Source organism: Gouania willdenowi, chromosome 20 (genome assembly GCF_900634775.1).
Source record: "Gouania willdenowi chromosome 20, fGouWil2.1, whole genome shotgun sequence".
Lineage (NCBI taxonomy): Eukaryota > Metazoa > Chordata > Actinopteri > Blenniiformes > Gobiesocidae > Gouania > Gouania willdenowi.
This window is the reverse complement of record NC_041063.1, coordinates 24,935,308-24,956,497: the sequence shown is the minus strand read 5'-3', so window position 1 is coordinate 24,956,497 and position 21,190 is coordinate 24,935,308. Positions and strand designations below refer to the sequence as shown.

Here is a 21,190-nt window from a genome sequence, read left to right as displayed (position 1 = left end):
TACTCAAAGGACAACAAAATACAGAAGAGGGAAAAAAAAAATACCACAAACACAAGAGCACGTCAAAATACACAAAATGACTCCAATAATTATATACAATTACAAAAACATGAAAAGGACAAGAAAATATCCAAAATGTGACCCTTAGATCAAACAATGACATTTCTTTGACAAAAGTTATATCTAAGTTATATATAAGTTATAAAAATAATCTATATACACTGCAGTGACTTTTCCCACCCTCAGGAACTATCAGCAATTGGCAAACAATAATTAAAACGACTTTAACAAGACATTTTAGTGAGAAACCTACAGTCAATTCAGAGAATAACAGATACTGTATGCTTAGAGCCGTTTAAAGAAAATCAATCATCTGTTCTCTTTGAAAGCTTTCCCTGAAGTGCCTGCTCGTATTTATATTGGTAAATAGAGACGCTTAAATACATGAATATATAACCACTGTGTGAAACACACGCACGTAAACAACCAAAGCAGATCTGGGTGGCAAAAAGTTAAAAAAGCAACTTTACGCAAACATTTTCAATGGTAGCCTTACTTAAGATGGCTTCACAGCTCATAACACACCACAGCACACATCACTCAGTTCATACGCCTTGTTGTCATGTAAATAAAAGCAGCCACTTTACAAACAGACACCAAACAGATCTGCATACCTTTATAAGTTTATGAGCATCAGAAGCTAAACTAGAGAATAAAAGTCGGGAAACTAACAGAAAATATGGGTCTCACTAATTTTTTCAACAAAGTTGAGTGGAAATTGCAATATAACACTGAATATATGTGGAATATATCTGTTAACAGGCAGTCAGAGAAACAGAAATGTCAATTCACAGTATCTCGCTTCACCTTCTGAAATGAAAATAGCTATAAAGTCACAATAAACTTGCACAATATCACACTTTTCCACGATATTTTTAATTCTAGTTTTAGCAAGTGTAGCAAACGGCTGGATGTCGAATCTCACGCAAAATCTCAAGTGTTTTGTTTCAGAGAATTTCTGCTTAGATTAATGACCAATAAGTACCTGTAGTGGAAATATGTATAACAAAAAATGTTTTTTGAGTGCACCTATTTTTGTTTATTGATATACATTAAACACATTTTTGTCATATACATTTTCCCCAGAGGTACCATTGAAACATGTTTGGTACGACTTCAGGAGGTTTAATAGGTTGTGGTGACATTTGATTTGGGAACGCTGATTTAAAGCAGAACTAAGTAACTTTTTCACATTAAAGGTCTCATATCATGCTATTTTTCACCATCTCCATTTCTTCTAAGAACCCCTAAAACATAGTATTTGAGGTTTATTTTCCCAAACTCGCCTGTTTTCCAGAGTTTTAGCCTCTGAAAAGTCACTTTCTGAGCAACTCTACACAAACAGGCTGATTTGCGGCCTACTTATGCATATTCATGAGTGGGCGTAGGTGATGTAGGGCCAGAGCACGGCCCGCCCTCGTCCCACATAGCCAAGCTCATGCTGCTTTATAAACACGAGACAGAGCGTGGGGGCGGGGCGTTCACCGGTACATACATAGACTCTAGAAAATACATACATAGCACTGCACGAAGGACGCTGAAATGCTGACATTTGTGGGAGTGTCTGCTTACATGTTAATCACTGCAGAGAGCTTCCTGGAGGCGTGGCTTCTCCAGCTCATTGCCGCGCCAAATTCATCATCAAAGTGGTAACGCATCATCAAATTGTAACGAGGTGTTTGGGCTCACCCTGCAGTAAGAAAGCAGCAAATCACCCTCTACCTAACGATTGAAGGAACCAATGAAAAAACTCTTTGGGCATGTGTATGAAGTCCTAATAACACTTTATCATGTTTAAAGCACAGAAAAGTCCATTGTGCTTTCATTTCTCCTTCTGCTGTTTCTAGCCAGAAAACAGCACTTGCAACTTTCCCTGCCTCCGACCCGGTGACAGTCTCGCGGCTCTGTTCTCGTTCTCGTGACAACACGTACTGCTTTACGACAGCCCAATACACACTAAAGGTGCGTTCACACCCAACACGACTGTAGCAACTGCAGTCGCTTCAACACAGTGGTGCTTTTTAGTCACTTCATTGCCCCAGTGACGTCATTACCAGGGAACGTGTGTGTGTGTGTGTGTGTGTGTGTGGGCGCGCAGCAGGGTGACAGGGGAAACAACTGGCTGATCACTTCCTTTACTGATCAACTTACTGAGTTACTAAAGGATGAGTTCACTCAGAATGTATACGCTTATTCAAGATTAACAGCTTTAATTTTGTCCCGGTACGTTTAGGATTCCCCCTGCTGCCTGTTTCTCTAAAGCAGGAGGGAGGAGCTGCTGCCTCGGGGGTGTGGAGTGTTTACGTCAGTGACATAACCAAAAGGGACCTTTAGGGGGAGCGCTAAGCGCAAGTTAGTTAGTTCTGCTTTAATGAAAATGAGTAAACTGCAACGGAATTGGAGATATTTTGAAACAGAAAGTCAGAGTCTATAAAAGAAACGACGCTACTCTTGCAAACACCTGATTACTGTGGCCTAATGTAACGGAAAGTCTTACACCATTATTATTTTGAACCAACACCTGCGAGGCTACGAGACACATGAATGACTCCGTCAACTCAAAGGATGATGGCATTATCCTGAACAACGACGCATCACTAAGGAAACCAATGCGGTTGATTCGAGAGGCAATCGCACTCGCTCTTTTTCCTTTAAGTGTCTTCTTTCATTGAGCAGTGCCATTGTCACAAAAGTCTAGCATCCATCCATGCTCCGGTGTCGACACGCATTCACACGCCTGCTGCACAACTTATGCCACCGCAGATGTTTTCAAGAGTGTCTTTTGTCAAGTATCTGAAAAGGCTGTGAGAATTCTTAATGCCTGCTGCGACACAACGCTAACCTCACATCTCTCGCTAAAGTGATCATCAGCCTCCTCAGATAACCCATTTCTGTTTGGGCAGATTGGGAAACATAAGAGAAAGAGAGAGAGGCAGATTCACACCTGGGCTGTGGAAGTGGGGACGGTTTGAGTGGATATTTGTGTTAAATAGCATCTCATCTCCAGGGATTGTGACAATGGGGAGGAAAGAAAACAGCAGGAGACGGAATGAGCAAGTAAAACGCCTGAGCACTTAGATGATAGTTTGCTATTCCCTTTTCCCCAAACTACAGTAATGTAACCAGAACATTGGTTTGGTGGTGGAAGATGAAGCTCATTTGGGGGAGGTGGTGGACACAATAGTCAGAAAACAGAAATAAATGCATGGAATATAATCACGTTGAAATGACTCTTCTATAGTCTACATATGCATTCATACTTTTTGCTTGAAACCATGGTTTCCTGTGCGGTAAATAAAGAGAACAAAGAGAAACCGGCTCTGTGCTGTGAGAGCTATCAAGCCATTCACTTAAAGTAAAAAAAGAAACTCATAACTCATTTAAATAGCTTATATTTGAGACGCACCACGAGAAAACAATGAACAAGTCACCAGGGGACGTGTTTTTACACTTTTACACTTGTAGACAACGTTAAAAAGCCTTTATTAAGGTTTGCGCTGGAAAAACAAGAAAAAGTTATTTAACGCGTTTCAGCCAACATGGCCTTTGTCGGGACAGGTATACTGGGTCTGCTGCACAGCTGCAGCTTATAATGAATCAGAAAGTCATGTGATCAAAAATGTCACATGATCACCAAAAAAAAACAAGAAAACACAATTCCAGAGAAACAGGTGAACAACAGAAGTTAAACACACTAAAGTGACAAAACTTTAAAGGTCCCATGTCGTGCTATTTTTCACCCATCTCCATTTGTTCTACGAACCCCAAAAACAGTATTTGAGGTTTACTTTTCCAAACTCACCTGTTTTCCAGAGTTTTAGCCTCTGAAAAGTCACTTTCTGTGCAGTTCTGAAATCAGGCTGTTTTGGAGTCTACTTATGCATATTCATGAGTGGGCGTGTCTACAGACGCTGACTCACTTCACGTCTCACTCTTTTACAGGGTGATCAGTGATCACGAAAGTGATTTTATTTTTGCTATCCACACACTGTTATTGTTTTCAGCCAAAAAGCTGCACATTACAGTAAAACACATGAATATTTAAGCAAATGTTATTGTGAGTCCGTCTTAGCGCTTCAGGGCAGCAGCAGCAGTCATTCATACTCTCACCGGAGTGTTAAGCTGCTGAGTCACTTTCTTCTCCTCCACTGCTCTACTAACTACAGGAATAGTGCATTTAATGTGATAATCATTTGTTTTCTCCAACCGCTGTGTCAGATTGTGTCACAAACACGTCAGATCAGCAAAATGAAGCGACAGAACAAGTTCACCAATGCGCCAAACCACAAGACTACAGTGTACGTTCACTGTGCAGACGCGGCACCGACAGCAGGAAAGTTCTGTATTTAGTTTTACTGGTAGCCATCACTCCTTCACTAGCGAGAAAAGCAATGGCAGACCTTCTCCAAAGTTTTCATCAGGTTGGGGGTGGAGTCCATGGGTGGAGTAACCAGCAGAGGGGAGGGCATTTTCTTTCCCTAAAATTTTGTGACATTACAAACCCAGCAAATTTGAAAAGGAGCACTTTTCTCAGTGTTGTAAGACTTACAAAGACCACAAACAACTGGATGGTTTTATTTCACATTTTCTGTGCTGGTGGAAACTCAAGTTAACTCTTATATGATCAAAAAATGTGCAAAAGTGGATTTTTCATAATATGTCCCCTTTAAAGGCAGGGTAGGTCATTTTCGAAAGCTCGCATGATTTTGAATGTAGCATCCTCCGAGGGCTCCACCTTTTCTTTTTTCATTGATCAAAGTTTTTACAGGTTTACAGCTGCTACAGATGACAGATTTTCTACCTTCCTTTTTCAGAGCACATCAGATCTTAATTTCTGTCAGGACATAAAGACAATTTCAACCAAAAACTTCAAAAGTGTATCTGGAGAAAAATACCTACCCAACCTATAATAAAGGCTTTTTAAAATGGAATTCTGCACCAGAAGCAGAACTTTAAAGTCTATTCTGACTAAAATAAAGGTTTCTGTGTTTTTTCTCCGTTGCTCTCAGACTGTTTTGTTCCTGGTTTTGCAATGGCGTGTCACATTTGGTCTAACAGGGACATAACCACAAACAACATTGTTTTAGGAAGAATTTCCAACTAGCAAATTGCAAAAAAAAAAAAAAGACTACAGACTACGGTAGATGTTCGTCCTCACTGCTACATGTGTAAATATTCATGATGAAAATGCAAAATAAGTCATCAGGCAGTAAATGGCCATTTCGTGGTGTAAGAAAGTGTGCGTTATTATTACTGTGTGCGGCTGCTGTTTGTTACTCATGAGGCAAAAATTGAAACTGAAAGCTGATGATGATTGGTTACCACGCTACGCATAAACACTTCCTCATTAGCCCCAAACCAAACTCTACGCTCACATCTAATTTCCAGACACTCTCGTTTCCTTATGTTTCCCTGAACCTTTTCTTCAATCGTCTCTCACTCCGTTTGTGTTAATACTAACTTTTATATAGTTTGCATATGAACTTTTGACTCTGGCACATTTTTGGACTACTTTTATTCAAATAAAGTACAAACTAAAGACATTCTGCTTGATTAACAGTCTCAAAAATTGATGCTAACCAATTTTTGCTAGTTTTTTCTTTTCTTTTCTTTTTTTCCCCAAAGGGGAGCATTCCATTTCAGATATAGATATTTCAATAAAATTACATTTCGCCGTAATGAAATCACAAAATAATTGGACCTCGTCTTGTCAACAACTATTCTATACTACTTTTTTTTCCCTTCAACAGGAGACAGTCTTTAAACTGTGTACATTACAGGTAGTTCTGTCTGCAAGCGTCAAAAATAAATCAGCACATTTTTTAAAATAGATTTCCTCCTCATCAGTGTGGATGCTGTAAATGTGAGCGTGAATGGCTTGTGGCAAATACAAGACGTACAGGGAAGCACAACAGGTACTTCATTATAAAAAGCCCTTTAGCTGGAGTGCGTGTGTGTGTGTGTGTGTGTGTGTGTGTGTGTGTGTGTGTGTGTGTAATAATAACAGGAAACTGGTGCATGTACCGTACATTCTTTGATTGCTGTGCTTGTTCTCATTTCAGGGTCTTTGAAGAAACACTTGATTACTTCATCTTATCAATATGTACGATTTGTAACTTCAATGTTAAAGTCATTAGAAATGTGGTCTGAGCATAGAAAACTTAACTGAACTTGAAAAATATTGAACTTGCTTACTAGATAAGAAAAAAACATTATATTAAAGCTCAATTATCTTAAATATGAGGACATATAAAGACAAAACTCTGTATGTAGCCTTATGTCCCCTATATTAGTGGTTCTAAACCTTTTCAGCCCATGACCCCCAAAATGAAGGGGCTGAGTGAGCAAAATGATGGTCCACTATTCTATGAATCTGTGATAAAGTTTTTGTTGTTTTTGTCTCCGCCCTCAGTTGTTCCCACCGTTCAAGTGAACATGAATTGTTGACTATTGTTCTCTGATTGAGTAACATCACTTGATCAAGCCTTTTCAAACATTCCACACCACAAAATAAGTGCGGAATGTTAAAATATAAATACATAATAAAATAATATCAATGCGATACAATGTCGGATCTGGCCAATACTCAAGGCTGCAATATCAGTATCGTATCGAAAGTGAAAAAGTTGTATCGGGACCTCCCTAATCTTAAAGATGTAAATCCTTGTTTTAATCAACAATAAAATGGATTAAAACTGACCAAAAAATGGTGGAAAATGTGGTAAAATGGGATTTTAAAAACCATAGAAATTGGTTAAAAGTTGCAAATTAGAGTGGCCAAAAACAGGTATAAGAAAAAGTGGTTAAAAAAAAGTTTAAAGTGTCAATATTGCCTCAAATGGGGGGAAGAGGGGTTGGGGTAGTGTCATTTAAAAAGTAGGAACATCTAGTTTAAACTGCCTAATAATGGGAATGACAAATCGTGAATGTGGTTAAATTGGTAAAAACAAGTATGAAATATGGTGATAAGAGGTTAAAAGTAGTGACCATAATATGTCAACATATGTGACATTAGGTGGAAAAGTGGTGGAAAGAGTTTATAAATGCTGAGAATGTCTTAAATGTTGAATATGTGCAGAAAAGGCATTGAAATTTGATGGAGAAGTGGCAGAAATGGGAGTCATGTAGAAAAAAATGCATTAAAAAGAGCAAAAATATAGCAAAAAAGTGATGAAAAAATTGTAAGTTTGGTGTAGTTGTCAAAAAAAAGAGTAAAAATAAGCATATATTTTGTCCGTCTGACAATGACGACCATCGTAAAAGGTGTAGAGACAAATTCTGTGATCCAACAAAATGATGATTTCAGCAAATCAAAATCCGGATGCGAAGCGGCAGTGAAAATGAGTGTTTAATTAGAGATTACGGACAAACCGAGCATTGTTTGGCACTTTTATTACCAGATATAAACATGATTTTTTTTCCTTCTTCATAAAATAAGATGGTGTCGAGCTCTGATAACTTTACTTGGGGAAATGTTGCAATAATTCCAGTCTCCAGTTGGATTCAGCCTCCAGATCAACATTAAAACTGCCTTATGACAATAGCCCGGCTGCAGTAATACCACTTCACACATTCAAATACGCACAAACAGCGGGAACGCAATTCAGACTGTTTGTTCTGTCCACAGCAGGTGGACTGTTCATATTTTAAGTAAAGTCATTTAATGTCATGGTTTTTCTGGAGCTACTGGGACCACAGGCTGTGGTTTTTGACACCGCAGAGAAAAAGTCGTGTGACGGCACGGTATGGATTCTCTGCTGATTAGGAGGGAGTATTAAATGAAAATGACTGAAAACTAAATGCTATTGAATGTGTCATGTCATGCTCCCATGCTGTTTTTTTTTCTTGGTTTTGCAGTGACGTGTCACAGTTGGTCAAATAGGGACATAACCACCAGCTACATTCAATTCTGATTTATTTACAACTAGCAAATGGCCATCAATCAATAAATCGATCCATCTATCAAACAGGAAGTTGTCCTAACTCATATCCACATTAACGTCTCGAGGGGAGACTATTTGTAGTTTGGGAAAGTTCACATTACATGGTATTTCCACTTAAATAATGTTGTTATAATTTTTTAGAAATAACTTAAAAAAATAGATAGATAATGACCAGTGTTGTGCTAGTTACTGAAAAAAAGTAACTAGTTACCGTTACCTGTTACTTCATCCACAAAGTAACTGGAAAAAGTTACTTTTGAGTTACTTAGAATTAAAGAATGTATTATTTATTTTGGGTCATTTGTGTCCAAACAGCTTCATGTTAGTGCTGTAATAATATAATAATCCACTGTTGATCAACTGCTATAAAACAACCATAAATGCTGTGTATATAAAGCACAAAACAGCTGCTCCAAAATTAAAACAGTAATTTTTCAGCCTTAGCACAGTAATGTAAAGTAAGCTGTGCATATTCCAGGTGCACATTCTGCTGTTGAAAATGCTTATGAAAATAAATATGGAAAAAACTAATTCACTGCATTTTTCTCACTAAATTCGACAAAGTGTGGAAGGCATCAACAATATCTAAGCAATAAGTGACAAACACTTAAAAGTAGAGATTTTGTGGAATATTTCAAGAAGAATTGCAGGGATTTTGGAAAAAATTATGAGTTCTTTCAACAGTTAACAACTGAATTATTTGGCAATTTACACAATAATTCATGTTTTCTGTCATTTTCACTTTATCCTGCGGGCCAAATCGGATGCTCTGAAAGGCCGGATTTGGTCCCTGGCCTGGAGTTTGACACATGTGCCCTATGACAATTTGCGTACCCCACTTTGGTAACCTAGTCTCTAAACCTCTAACACTAACACATTGCTGTGTGCGTTACAAAAGCTCCTGGATAGAGGCTAATCAGAGCACTAGCATTAAATGAAGGCAGTGGCTATCCGTACGGTTGCCATATCAATATACCGACATTCTTTTTTTTTTTTTTTTTTTTTTTTTTTTTTTTTTACCTTGTCTGCACATGCTTTCGAAGGTTAACACTACAAGAAGTGCAATCTTTTGACAGCAATGCATATTTTATTATTGCAATTAAATAAATTTATTTATTTCATTGCATAATTGTGACCGTCACCAGCCCTCCCTAGGGAAGGGTAAGAAATACTTTATTAAAGGGAGGATGTAAAAAAGAGAGGGCAGTGTTACACCAAGGTGAGGGGTTGGAGGGGGGTGGGGAAGTTAGCAGGGAAGAGGGATACAAGATAGGATATGGAATGGGTGAGGAATAGTTTTAAGTGATGCGATGTGAAATTGTGGTTGTGTATATTGTGTTTATTGTTGTGTTGTCAAGCCAGTTTGGTGACCAGTGTGTGGTTTAGGAATAATGGTGGTGGCTGTGAACAGAGGAAGAGGTGAGTGGAAATTCCATAAAACAGGTATTTGGGAACAACGTGTCTAAGGTTGAGCCCAGTATGAGTGTTATCCCACAGCCCAAGGCCAGTGCATCCATGACAAATGTATTTCCAAGTACCGCCACTGCAAAACCCAAGAGCCGCCCCCGGGCCCGAAGAAGCAGTCAGGCCAGCAGCAAGAGCAGGCAGCCTAAGGGCCCCCGGCGACCACCCCACGGCCAAGCAGTCCCCCGAACGCCCCCAAGATCCCAAGCCGAGAGGCAGCCATCGCCCCCCCATACACACCCGAGAAAGCCCCAAGGAGCCAAGGACCCAGCGCACCACGCCACCGATCCCACCCCCAACCCCCAGACCCCCCACCCCATCGACCCCCCCACCCCCCCACCCCACCCCCGCGCCTAACCCCCCGAGGGGAGGGCCCAGAGAACTCCCTGCCCGAGGCCCCAGCGGAGGAGCCGAAGCCCACACCCAGCAGACGACCAGAACCGCGCCGAACAGGCAGCCAGTGGGCACCCGCCGGCGAGCCCAGAGCCAGCAGGGGCCCGACCCCAGGCCAGAAGGACCCGGAACGGATGCAGCACCAGGAGCAGCCCGCCCAGGGAGGACGACCACACCCCAAGCCGCATAAGGCACCAGGGGGCCGCTGGGAGTCTCCCCGCCGGCCCCCAGGCACCCCAACCTAGCCCCCCACGGCGCCCCAGATCACCCCTCACTGATGCCGCCCGCGCCACGAGCTTCAGTTCTTTTTTTTTTTTTAAAGCCAGGGCCCCCTCCAAGGGCCAAGCCAGACCGCCCCGCCGGGATGTGGCCCCCTATTCCGGCCCCCGACACCCTACCTATATACCGACATTCTAACTGTACACAGCGCCCCTCATTGGCCAGTTTAGGTCACGTGACTAAGAACAAGCCTACCTCTAAGATGCTACGTACTTCGGTAAATGTACCGATAGCACCGGGGGTTGTCCGCACGGCAATCGTATAAATAGACACTTTCTTAGATAAACGGCTCTTGATTACTTTCACCTGTACAAGTGTGGAAAAAACGTGGGATTTTTTTTAACAAGTGTGCGTAGGAATATCCTATGATTTGCACAGAACTGCAATTGGTTTTTCACAGGTTAATTATGGCTAAAGTGAAATCGTGATCTCATTAGTGAAAGGTGCCTATTTTTATAATGTAAGCTATGAATAAACTACTGATAAAAAATTGTGTTCAACATAATCAGTGAGAAAAAAAATGGAAGGGCTTTAATAAGTGAATTTTCAGGTAAAAAAATAAATAAAAATCGCAATAAAGACTTGAACTGATGAACTCAATGTGGGAGAGAACAGAGAGTGATTAATAGCAGAAAATAAAGAAAAAATGCAGGAAAATAAATAATTACTGTGGAAAGACAACTTTTATGTAGAACTGTGTGTCTTAAAGTTCTTTTTTCATACATCCTCTCTTCCTGTGCGTGAGTAGAATGAGTGAAAGCAGGTTCCAGATGTTTTTGACTGAGAGGGGGACGATTAAAATTAATAAGAGGACAGAGAAAGAGGTGAAGAAAGGGGGTCAGGTAATTAGCACAATTACTTTCCAAGCTTCAAATTACCAGTGTCACCAGTGGCAGGATATAATTCCTATTTAATGCTTGGTTTAGCTGCAAAACGCCAGGCCTGGTTTCTGATAGATGAGATCTTTGTGGGAAAGAAGGAAGGAAGGACGTGCACGTTGGGCGGTGGCGAGCGTGTAGACCCGTGTGTGTGTGTGTGTGTGTGTGTGTGTGTGTGTGTGTGGCTCGCAGTGGAAATGATGTTGACCAAGTAATATGATGAAAGCTGACAGCTCATTTATGAAGCATATTTTGTGAGTAAATGATTTTTCCTTCTTCTACAGTACTTTCTCTGTCATTCTAAACTGGTAATTGGATTTTCCCTACATTACAAGGTAGTGAATTAGGACAAAACTGGTTAATGAAGCCCTGCCGCCCAGTCCACTGTGAGCACGACACACGGGGAAAGGGGCGTAGCACCACATTTTGGGCCCTGGGTACAAACCATGTTATTGGGCCCCTACTGTAACCCATTTTCACCCAAAACTTGTATTCTTGCATTATTATTCATGCTTTCTTTTTTATTCACAATAACCTAAGGATTCCATATCCATTGCTTATGTTTTCTACATTTGTTCTTCTATATTTTAGTGGAGGAGGACCCTATGGTTTTTGCTATTATTTAATATTGTTATTATTCCTTTTCACGATGAATCTTAAATTTGGGTCCCTGACCACACCCCAAGAACTCCCCAATATCGACGCGCACCTCAGAACTGGTGAAAAATTTGATAACGTGGAGCAATGAAAAAATTAAAAATATAATAAATCTGTAAACAAAATCATAAAATAAAAAGTAAAAAAAAAAAAAAACCGATTCATACGAAATTCGCCACATTTATTATTGACCCCAGGATGAGCAAAAAATTACATCATGACTATGCCCAAAACCAAACAGTCAGCCATTTTGGGTTAAAGGTAAAAAATGGTGTTTCGCCCTGGAAAGGCATTTGTTGTATTCTTTTGCTACAATTTAGTGGCGGCTGCTAAAATCTTTTAATATTTATATATACACACATAAAGCAAACGTGTACAAAGAAGGTATTAATCTAGTTCACAAGTGAATTTACATGCATGAAAACAACCAAATGACCACTATGGAATCCATTGCTAATAGATCCTATATTTTTTTTTACTGTGTGGCTAATAAAAGTATTTTAATCATATTGCTATATTTATCTGGTGAATAAAAGGTAAATATAAAATGATTAGAATCATGGGGACACGCTGGCCACCTACTTAAGGTTTGGTGGTGGCAGCAAAATGTACTTTTCAAAATATTTAAAATATATATATATTTCCAATTAAGAATGGAAATATAAAATGAATGTTCCAGCATTTAAATGTGGAGAGTGCATGCACATGGTTAATTTCAATCAAATTATTATATTTCCTAAAAAAGATGGTTTTCTTTTCTTGAGAAAAGATATGGTTTCCTGCTGCTGTTTATCTCTCGCTCCTTGTCACATCCACAGTTCAGGGAATCTACCACAGTGCTGCAGCAGGAACACATGCGTGTCGTACCATTTGCACCGTTCTAAAGGGGGTGGTAGCCCTGATGGAGCAGGAATAATTGTTTTTAGTGCAAAACTGTGCTAACAACCAGGTTATTGTCACACAAGGTCCTTTTTTATTCCAATATAAATAATCTAATAATGTATAAAATGCTTCTGAGGGGTCCCCCGTGCCTTGGAACCTGGGCACTCAGGAACCTTTACCCCGCCTCCCAGTTCGACACCCATGGATGGGGGCGTAGGTTTTTCGCACAATAGCACTTTAGGTTATAATAAAATGCTTGTGTGCGTCTCCCCGTGTGTCCACGCACATCGTTTATAGAGCAAAGTACCACCTCTTGGTGCACTCCACGTTAATTGCCAAGTTTTGGTCGGCTGCACTAATACTCAGCCATTACCAACCACCTTTTACTTTATTCCCACTCAGTCAACCAAGCACTGCACACACACACACACACACATCCACGTCTTTCATCCTTCTTCTTCGCTTCACTCAGTTTAATTGCCTCAACTGTCTTTTCTTTTCTTTACATTACAATTCTTGACGGTCGACCACGTGCGTGCGTGCATGCATTTGTTGGTTGTGTATGTACTGTTGTAAACAACAGAAAGCTGAATTTTCAGATCAACAACATTGTTGGTTACTGTAAATGTGAATCATTATTCATGCTTTGTTTTTTTTTTTTTTACATATTATAATGATATATCCTTGTGCTAAATATCCTTATATCCAATGACCAAAATCTATCCATTTTCTGGTTCAAGGGCAAAGAGTTTTAAAACATCAGATTTTAATGCATGTTATATTAAGACCTTCCAAAATCAACTACAGCCACATATTTTACATTTTGCAAAATAAAATACTAATTTATTAAGAAATATGAGTTATTTTCTTTCAACCCGGAACTTGAGACGTGCAGGTTTGTAAACACTTCCAGAGAATGTATTTCAAATATAAAGACAAAGAAGTGAGTATAGCTAACATTTAGCTACAGGTTTATTTTACTTACGGCTGTGGCCTCTCCATCAGTGGGTTTTATTGTGGGAATCGCTCCCGTTACAAGACTTAATTTACTGGACAATCCACTTTGGAACTGGCCATGGTTCACCAAGCAGTCTTCTGTAAAGTGACGGTCACAGACTAACGGATGCTGGATGGTGTGTCACGTGCTCCCAGAGATAAATTCCAACCACTTTTGGCGAGTAGACTCTTCTTTAGGAAGTTTGAACAAATTCCGTGGACTTTCACACTCAAACACGCATTTTCAGTTACCAGACATTATCGTTTGGTACAAAAACAAAGTCAGTTTATTTTACTTGTGCAGACTGGATAATAAAGGACAATGACCAAACAGATGTTCTTAGGCTGCTCGCATGCCTCTACCACCAGAGAGAATGGGCGTGAATGTTCACTGTGGAGGGGCGGCACCAGCAACAGGTACTTCCTGAAGGGGGATGGTTCAGAATTCTCGTGACATCACTAGAATTCTGAATAGCTTGTTTTTCAGAAGAGAGCAGAGAAGCAGCTCAGAGAGCAGATTATTGAGGATTTCTGAGAGATGCAGGAAAGAATCCCAATAATACTTTTTTGATAAGGAATTAACATTGTAACAAGGTTAAAAGCTCAAAAAAGTGGATTTGCATGATATAGGACCTTTAACTAAATCTAACCAGCAACACAAGCTTTACGTAAGCAACGGGACACGTCGTGCAAGCACGACCAAGTGCAAATATCTAAAAAAAAAAAATTTTAATAAAAAGTCTGCCTTTTCTTTTAAATACTAAACTCAATACACATTAAAGGACTCATATACAAATACTAAATAAATCAATTTATATTTATATTAGATTGTTTAATTCCTAAATTGAAAAAACCTTCTTATTAAAGACTAATGTTAGATATAAACGTTTGAATTCCTGCCTGGCTCAAATAAAATGTGTGTATGTCTTTATCTCTTCATGTGCGACAGCTAATGACTCTGACAATCAGTAATGTCTTATATAACATAACAAAAGGAAACACATGGCCGAAACCATGTGACACGCCCAAGAGAGGAGGGACACTAGATAATGACTGGATAGAATGCTGAGAAAAACTAGAATAAGATGTGTGTGTGTGCCTGTTTTCTTATTGACTTGATATTCTTATTACGATTTATTTCTGTTCATTTAAAATCTGTTAATAAACGACTGATTTATTCAAGCAAAGCAAAACCTCTGACTGTCTCTGATGCTGCTCAGGTTTGAACTACGAGAGTAACTTCACTTTATTCTAACATTACCTCCACAAAAGCCATTATCCATTAAGCTAAACACAACAAAAGATACACACACAATTCTCATTGGCATTATATGAGGCAGATTGTCAATGTGGATGGAATACAGCTTCCAAAATGTACCATCATTGTCATAAAAGATCTGTGGTACACAATGGAGAAGCCATTCAAACCCTACTGGGAAACAAACCAAAGGCGTGTAATCCAGAGGTAAACCTAAACACAACTCTGTAAAATCACAAACCTCACCAACTGCTTGGCACTTCTCAAAGAGTTCATACAAGTTTGCAAATGAATATAATCCAAGTTAATCGACAACAGCCGGGATACGACTCCATTCTAGTGGGCTGTTCCAGTCCAATTGACTTTTAGTGGCTCAAAGAGACTTTTTAGGTTTGGTGATATTTTTTATGGACTTAACACAGTGTGAGACTGTGGTTCATCAGTTTCAGCAGGGAAATTAAAAAAATATGTCTAAACAAGCTAAAATGTGCAATGGTTGTCCATTTTTAAATCCAACTTATATCAAATGACTCTGAAGTCCTTTAGGACAGGGTTTTTCAAACACTGTGGGCGAATTTATTCAATATCACCTAATTGGTCTAAAAATCATTTTTAAAAATAACATTCTTAGCATTTAACAGCACAGAACAAAATGTACTACTACTAATACTATTATTACTAATAATAATAATAAGAAGAAGAAAATACATTTAACAAAATAAAGGTCTTTATCTAGTTCTAATAACATTTTATGTTTTGTTTAATATTTGTATTTAAGACATTTTGATAAGAATTACTGCTTATTGTTAATAATAAAATCATAATAGATTTTGTTGTTCAATTGAATTACAATTAAAAACACTTTTATAGGAATAACTGTATATTGTTAATTGCACTTTTTATTACAAGGAAAAAATATGAAAGATCATACCTTTTATTTGCGTTTATTTGATTCCTATTCAAGCCACTTTGTAAGAATGACTATATATTGATAAGATTGACTGTTTTTAATATAGGCTACAATACAGGTGTGTCTTGGGGAAAGATGAACCATGGCTCAAAAAAGGTTGAAAAACTCTGGCTTTAAGAATCATTGACCATTATTTATGCACTCAACCCCTAATTGATCACATTGTTCAATGCCAGAACAGTGAAAGCATCTCTTAGCAACCATCAGCCTTTACCTGGAGTGTTGAGCAGTCTGGACATGCGACAGCTGTAGGCGATGTGCTGCTCACAGTACTCTGCACTGGTGGTGATGGCCGTCACCTGAAAAGCACAAGTACGGATACACAGCTTTCATCTCATTCTATTCATCCAGACAGAGGAAATTATTGAGCTGTAAAATAAAAGTGCAACAAATTATATGTGTTAAGTGTGCATCCCATTACTTTTACACACTTGGAATATGAAAAGTGATCTATTTAACTTATTATCATTGGGGTCAATTTCACCCCATTCAATGTTTATTACTGAATAAATAATAGTTGACTTTTTTGCTTCATCTTGCATTACTTTTCCTAATTTGATGGGTACAATTGATTATCATGATGCTATTTTGCATATTGAACACAATGTACAGTAGAACTGATATTTCCCGCGCTGTGGAGGGCGAGGTATTCCCGCAAGGAAATTGGTTTATCCAGATCATTCCTCATTGCTCTCTGTGTGAATTGCAATCCGCTTAAAAATGTCCTCTAGGAAAAGGTTTACTGTCAATGACGTTTTGGAACAGCTCTTTCACAGTGAACGTGACGTAGAGGAGATGACAGATGACTTTAAAGTGAATAACCTCAAATATAATACAAAAAAGGAGATACTAATAAGTAAATCAATATGTTTATGAGAGGACAGGGAAGGTCACTCATTCTGTGAAAGTCATCTCAAATTAAAAAAAAAAGATTTGGACGAAAGATTGTCAACACCAGTAGGACAGGTAGTGAAAAAAGAGGTTATCTTTGGAATGGGAATGACAATAATATATAACAACCCACTGTGATGTTTAGGGTGTCGACTGTTAGCTGTGAGAGCAGTTCTTTATATTCTGCGTGTAGATGGGCTACAGGCAGGTAGCACAGGAGGGAGGGTAAACACTCTGTTTAGTGTTTTAACACTTCATATTTAATAAGCTGGAATAGCAGATTGTTTTAGCACCAAGTGGATATGAAGTGTTAGTCAAAAATACATGCTAAGTTGATTTTTGTTAATTAAACGTTACCCTGGTTATAAAAAGCATTGTACTTGTGAGGCTGTTATGTTTTTTTAAACATTGTCTCGGCCAAGTACAACTAGTACCAACAAACTATTTGGTTTTTAACTTTCTTACTTATTACAAAAAGATTTTATATAAACCCAACGCTGACTAGTTAATATCTCATGCTAGTAAACAGGATTTTGACTTGCACAGTTCTTTGAACTGGGTTAAAGTGGGTGGTGAGTGAAAAATGAATAAGCTTGATTATAAATTTAATTATTGAAATACAAACTTCACACTCGTCTAGTGAGACATCATGACAATAATAATCGCTTGGATTTATATAGCGCTTTTTTCAAGGAGACTCAAAGCGTGTACAGAAACTATTATTCATTCACACCAGTCACTCACTTCAGTCGTACTGGTGATGGTAAGCTACAATGTAGCCACAGCTCCCCTGTGGCAGATTGACAGAAGCTTGGCTTGCAATTTGCACCTACAGCCCCTCCGACCACCACTTCATCAACATTCATGCACAATTCATACCTATTGATACGAGGCAATGTGGGTAAAGTACCTTGCCCAAGGACACAACAATAATGACTTGGATAGAGCAGGATTCAAACCCCCAACCCTTCGATTATTGGACAACCCACTCTACCACTGAGCCACGGTCGGTCCCATCTCAACCCACAGACACGTTAACCTATCCATCCATCTTCCAATCATTCTTCTTTCATAGAAAACTCTGAGTGTGTGTGTGTGTGTGTGTGTGTGTGTGTGTGTGTGTGTGTGTGTGTGTGTGTGTGTGTGTGTGTGTGTGTGTGTGTGTGTGTGTGTGTGTGTGTGTGTGTGATCTACCTGGGCCATGGATGCGCTGTAGTTGACCTGAAGGATGGTGCGTCTCTCTCTACTTGAACCAGTGATGGCCGTTTTCGGGGGCAGGTTGTTGATAACTGTCGTCCATACTTTGTCCTCTACACATGTAGACATGAAACAAAATGATGAATGCTCGTGAACCTCTATGTAAGTCCTTTCCAATATCTGCCCCGGAGAATTGTAACACACAGTGCTAGTCTTGAGAGCAATCAAACTCCCAACCTCTGGATCAGAAAACAAACCCCTTACCAACAGATCCAACAATCCAAAAAACGATCAACATTATTTAGGGTGAATTCACACTGGTTTAGTCCTGGAACCGGTCCGAATGGGTAGAGGACGGGTGCTTATCACCTTGGTTTGGCTCGGTTTGAGTTCAGAGCGCAACTTCTGATCAACTCAAACAGACTCTGGTGAGGTTACATGAGCTCACCATTTGAGGATATAGAAATTTCTATTGGCAATAAAACTGAAACCCAACAAAGAGGCTTTCAACAATGGGTTAAAGCGAGCGCATACAGACGGGAATACACTGTGCAATTTTTTTCAATTGTTGTAAGTCACTGTCCATCCATACACAACACGTCAGGGTCTTGTTTCCGGAAATGCAACGTCAACATTAGAAGAACTCTGAAGCGTCGCCATTAGAGCAGAAGAAGGAGAAGAACCCGGAATTAGATAGAAACTTGCAATGCAAAGGCAACAGAGCTTTAAAACAGAAAAGTCGGCGATGTGATGAACCAGGAACTGGCTGGACAGACGTTGGCAGTACAGTTCGTCTATTCTAAGGCCTTTACTTCCTGTGTTTATATTTACGGTGCTCCTTATCGTTCCTGAACGCTCTTCGATTGGAAATGCTTCGAGGCCGACAAAAACAATCGCTCCAGATTCGGCCCGTTTGATCCGCTCTAGACTTTGTTTGCATGTTCGCACCGATCAAACGAGGTGGACTATCAGAGCAAATGAATCCTAGAGCGTTTTAACCACTCTAGGATCCATCGTTGTGAACGCACCTTTAAAAAACATACATAAACTACTAGTAAATACAGAGGCAGTTAAAAGATGGCAGTTTTTACCAGAAACCTCTATAAGCAACAAGTCACTCAGTTACACATTTCCTCTGTGGCTCAATCCCATTTAAACACAATGCATGGTGTTGGGGTGGATTTGGTAGCTCTCAGGTGAGTGCCTGCATGGCAGAAACTCTTAACATTTCTGAGGTGTGTGTGAATGAGCTGTTCAGCGTGACTAAGGAGCGAGCAAGTGGAGTGCACTGACATTTCATTAAAAGTCTCGCCTTTGCTCTGCCTGCGTGGTTGGCTGTTCCGCACTATCTGCTTATTACCCGTCGAGTGTGTGTGTGTTGCATTGCCATGGAAACAAGGTTGGGAGTTCCACATCCTTCATTGGTTACCAAGGCCAGGAGTGAAATAACAAAGAACAGCACACCTGTCATGTTGCAGTTGACTTTGAAAGGGCCGAGGGGCCCGCTGCCATCGGGGTCGATCCAGTAGGTGTCCGACGACCTGCCCAAATGTTTGTAGGCTTCACAAGAAGGCTCATAGATGGCTGGAGATTAGTGCAGAGGTAACATGGAGGAAAAAGGATGAGAAGATGAGAGTGAGTGGAGGCTCAGAGCAAATCAACAGCCACCAATAACTTATAAACTAGTTTACAACGGTTGAACAGTATTTCTACTGGGTGTATCTTAATTACTCTAGGAGTAACGCCCGAAATCAGGGCTTCTTTTATTTATTTTTTTTTACTTTGTCCAATTTTTGCCCCTTTTCAAAACGTTTGGACACTTTTTTCTATCTTCCTTTTGCCAATAAATATAAATTTGTTCCTATTTTCGTCCGTTCTTTTTGACACTTATCAAATTTTTGGCTACTTTTCATCCAAATAAGTTAACTTTTGTTGAATAAATACCACTCGTTTCCTCTTTTCCCTATATTTTTCCACTTTTCATTCCACATTTTTCCTTTTTTCACAATTATTTTCCACATTTTGACCAATTAAGCTACCCTTTGCCATTATATACCACCTGGTTCCTCTTTATTTGCCAAATTTTTGGCCACTATTGACTCCTTTTTGCCAACTTTAGTCACTTTTCACTCTTTTATTGCCACTTTTGGACCATTTTTGGCCACAACTGGCCCACTTTTGGGTCGATGACACACTGGGACGATGCCCGGTATGCCAGATAGCCAGTCTACCCCTGGTTAAGCAAGATGTTTAGTGGGTAAAGTCATCATCAGAGCTTTTCCTTCTCACCCCCAACTCTCTTCACCATAATACAATATCTGTGGTGTATGAGGAGTGCAATTTTCTAATTTTCAACCCTTTTATGAGAGTTTTTTCCACTGCTTTGCTCTGTTCATGATCTTTGTGAAGACACAATGTGGAGAAAAGCTGAGGTCTGGGAGCATTTCAAAAGTTCACGAGTCCCATTGGTGAGAAAGAGCTAAATCACACAAAAGCAAACAGAAGATGAGAATTAAAAAAAGGACTGATACTGTGACACTCACAGGTGTGGCAGGTGGCACCGGTGTATCCCGTTCCATCACAGGTGCAGCTGAAGCCATCCCACGTCTGCATACATCGACCACCGTGTTCACAGTGGTTGGGCATACACCTGGAGACCACAGGTGAGGGTTTACAACCACACTTCACATACATATGCAATACAATTAAAATTAAAGGTGATGAGTTGGGGCGATTGCATGTTCCCATTATTCTTCATTTTTCCCAGACTCTAGCTCTTATTACCTGAAAGTTAAAGAATCAATAGCACATTTTACATACATTTAAATAGGTTTTTGATATACAGACGACAATTTCAAACAAGGGCCATTTAGAAACAATCACAGATTACCAAACGTGTGAATGAGATCGCATTTAAAACTAACCATTGATGATGCAATAACTTTAAATATGGAGCTTTTTAATTTCTAATAGAGCAACTTTTTCTTTTAACTTTACTGGACAATATTTCATACTAAACATTATTATGAAAAGATGAGTGTAAATTGCCAACTTTTGTTTATTGGCTGACAACAATATATATATGTGACTTTTTAATGTTTTATTTTACGAACTTGTATGTTTTTTATGTATAAATACTGTTGATTTTGTAAATGGAATTGTATGTAATATTATGTGGTTGCATATTTTCACTGTATATTGTATCATATATTTCCTGTAATTTGTGTAATTGGTAATATTTTAGGGTTCTGTCCAGGGACTGCAGATGAAAAATAGCCTTTAGCTAATTCTGGTATATTTTCAGTATTCAGTAATGTACACT

General features: G+C 39.3%; 1 protein-coding gene across 1 annotated transcript in view; it reads right to left on the bottom strand.

Annotated features, from left to right (window-relative positions):
• Positions 1-21,190, bottom strand: part of LOC114454080 (contactin-associated protein-like 2) — a 180,942-nt gene that overhangs the window by 135,794 nt on the left and 23,958 nt on the right. The window contains exons 3-6 of the mRNA XM_028434222.1: positions 20,412-20,518; positions 19,333-19,452; positions 17,866-17,981; positions 15,995-16,079 (exon numbers count right to left, since the gene is read on the bottom strand). Of these exons, the coding sequence (XP_028290023.1) occupies positions 15,995-16,079; positions 17,866-17,981; positions 19,333-19,452; positions 20,412-20,518 (428 nt within the window). The remainder of the gene's footprint in view (positions 1-15,994; positions 16,080-17,865; positions 17,982-19,332; positions 19,453-20,411; positions 20,519-21,190) is intronic.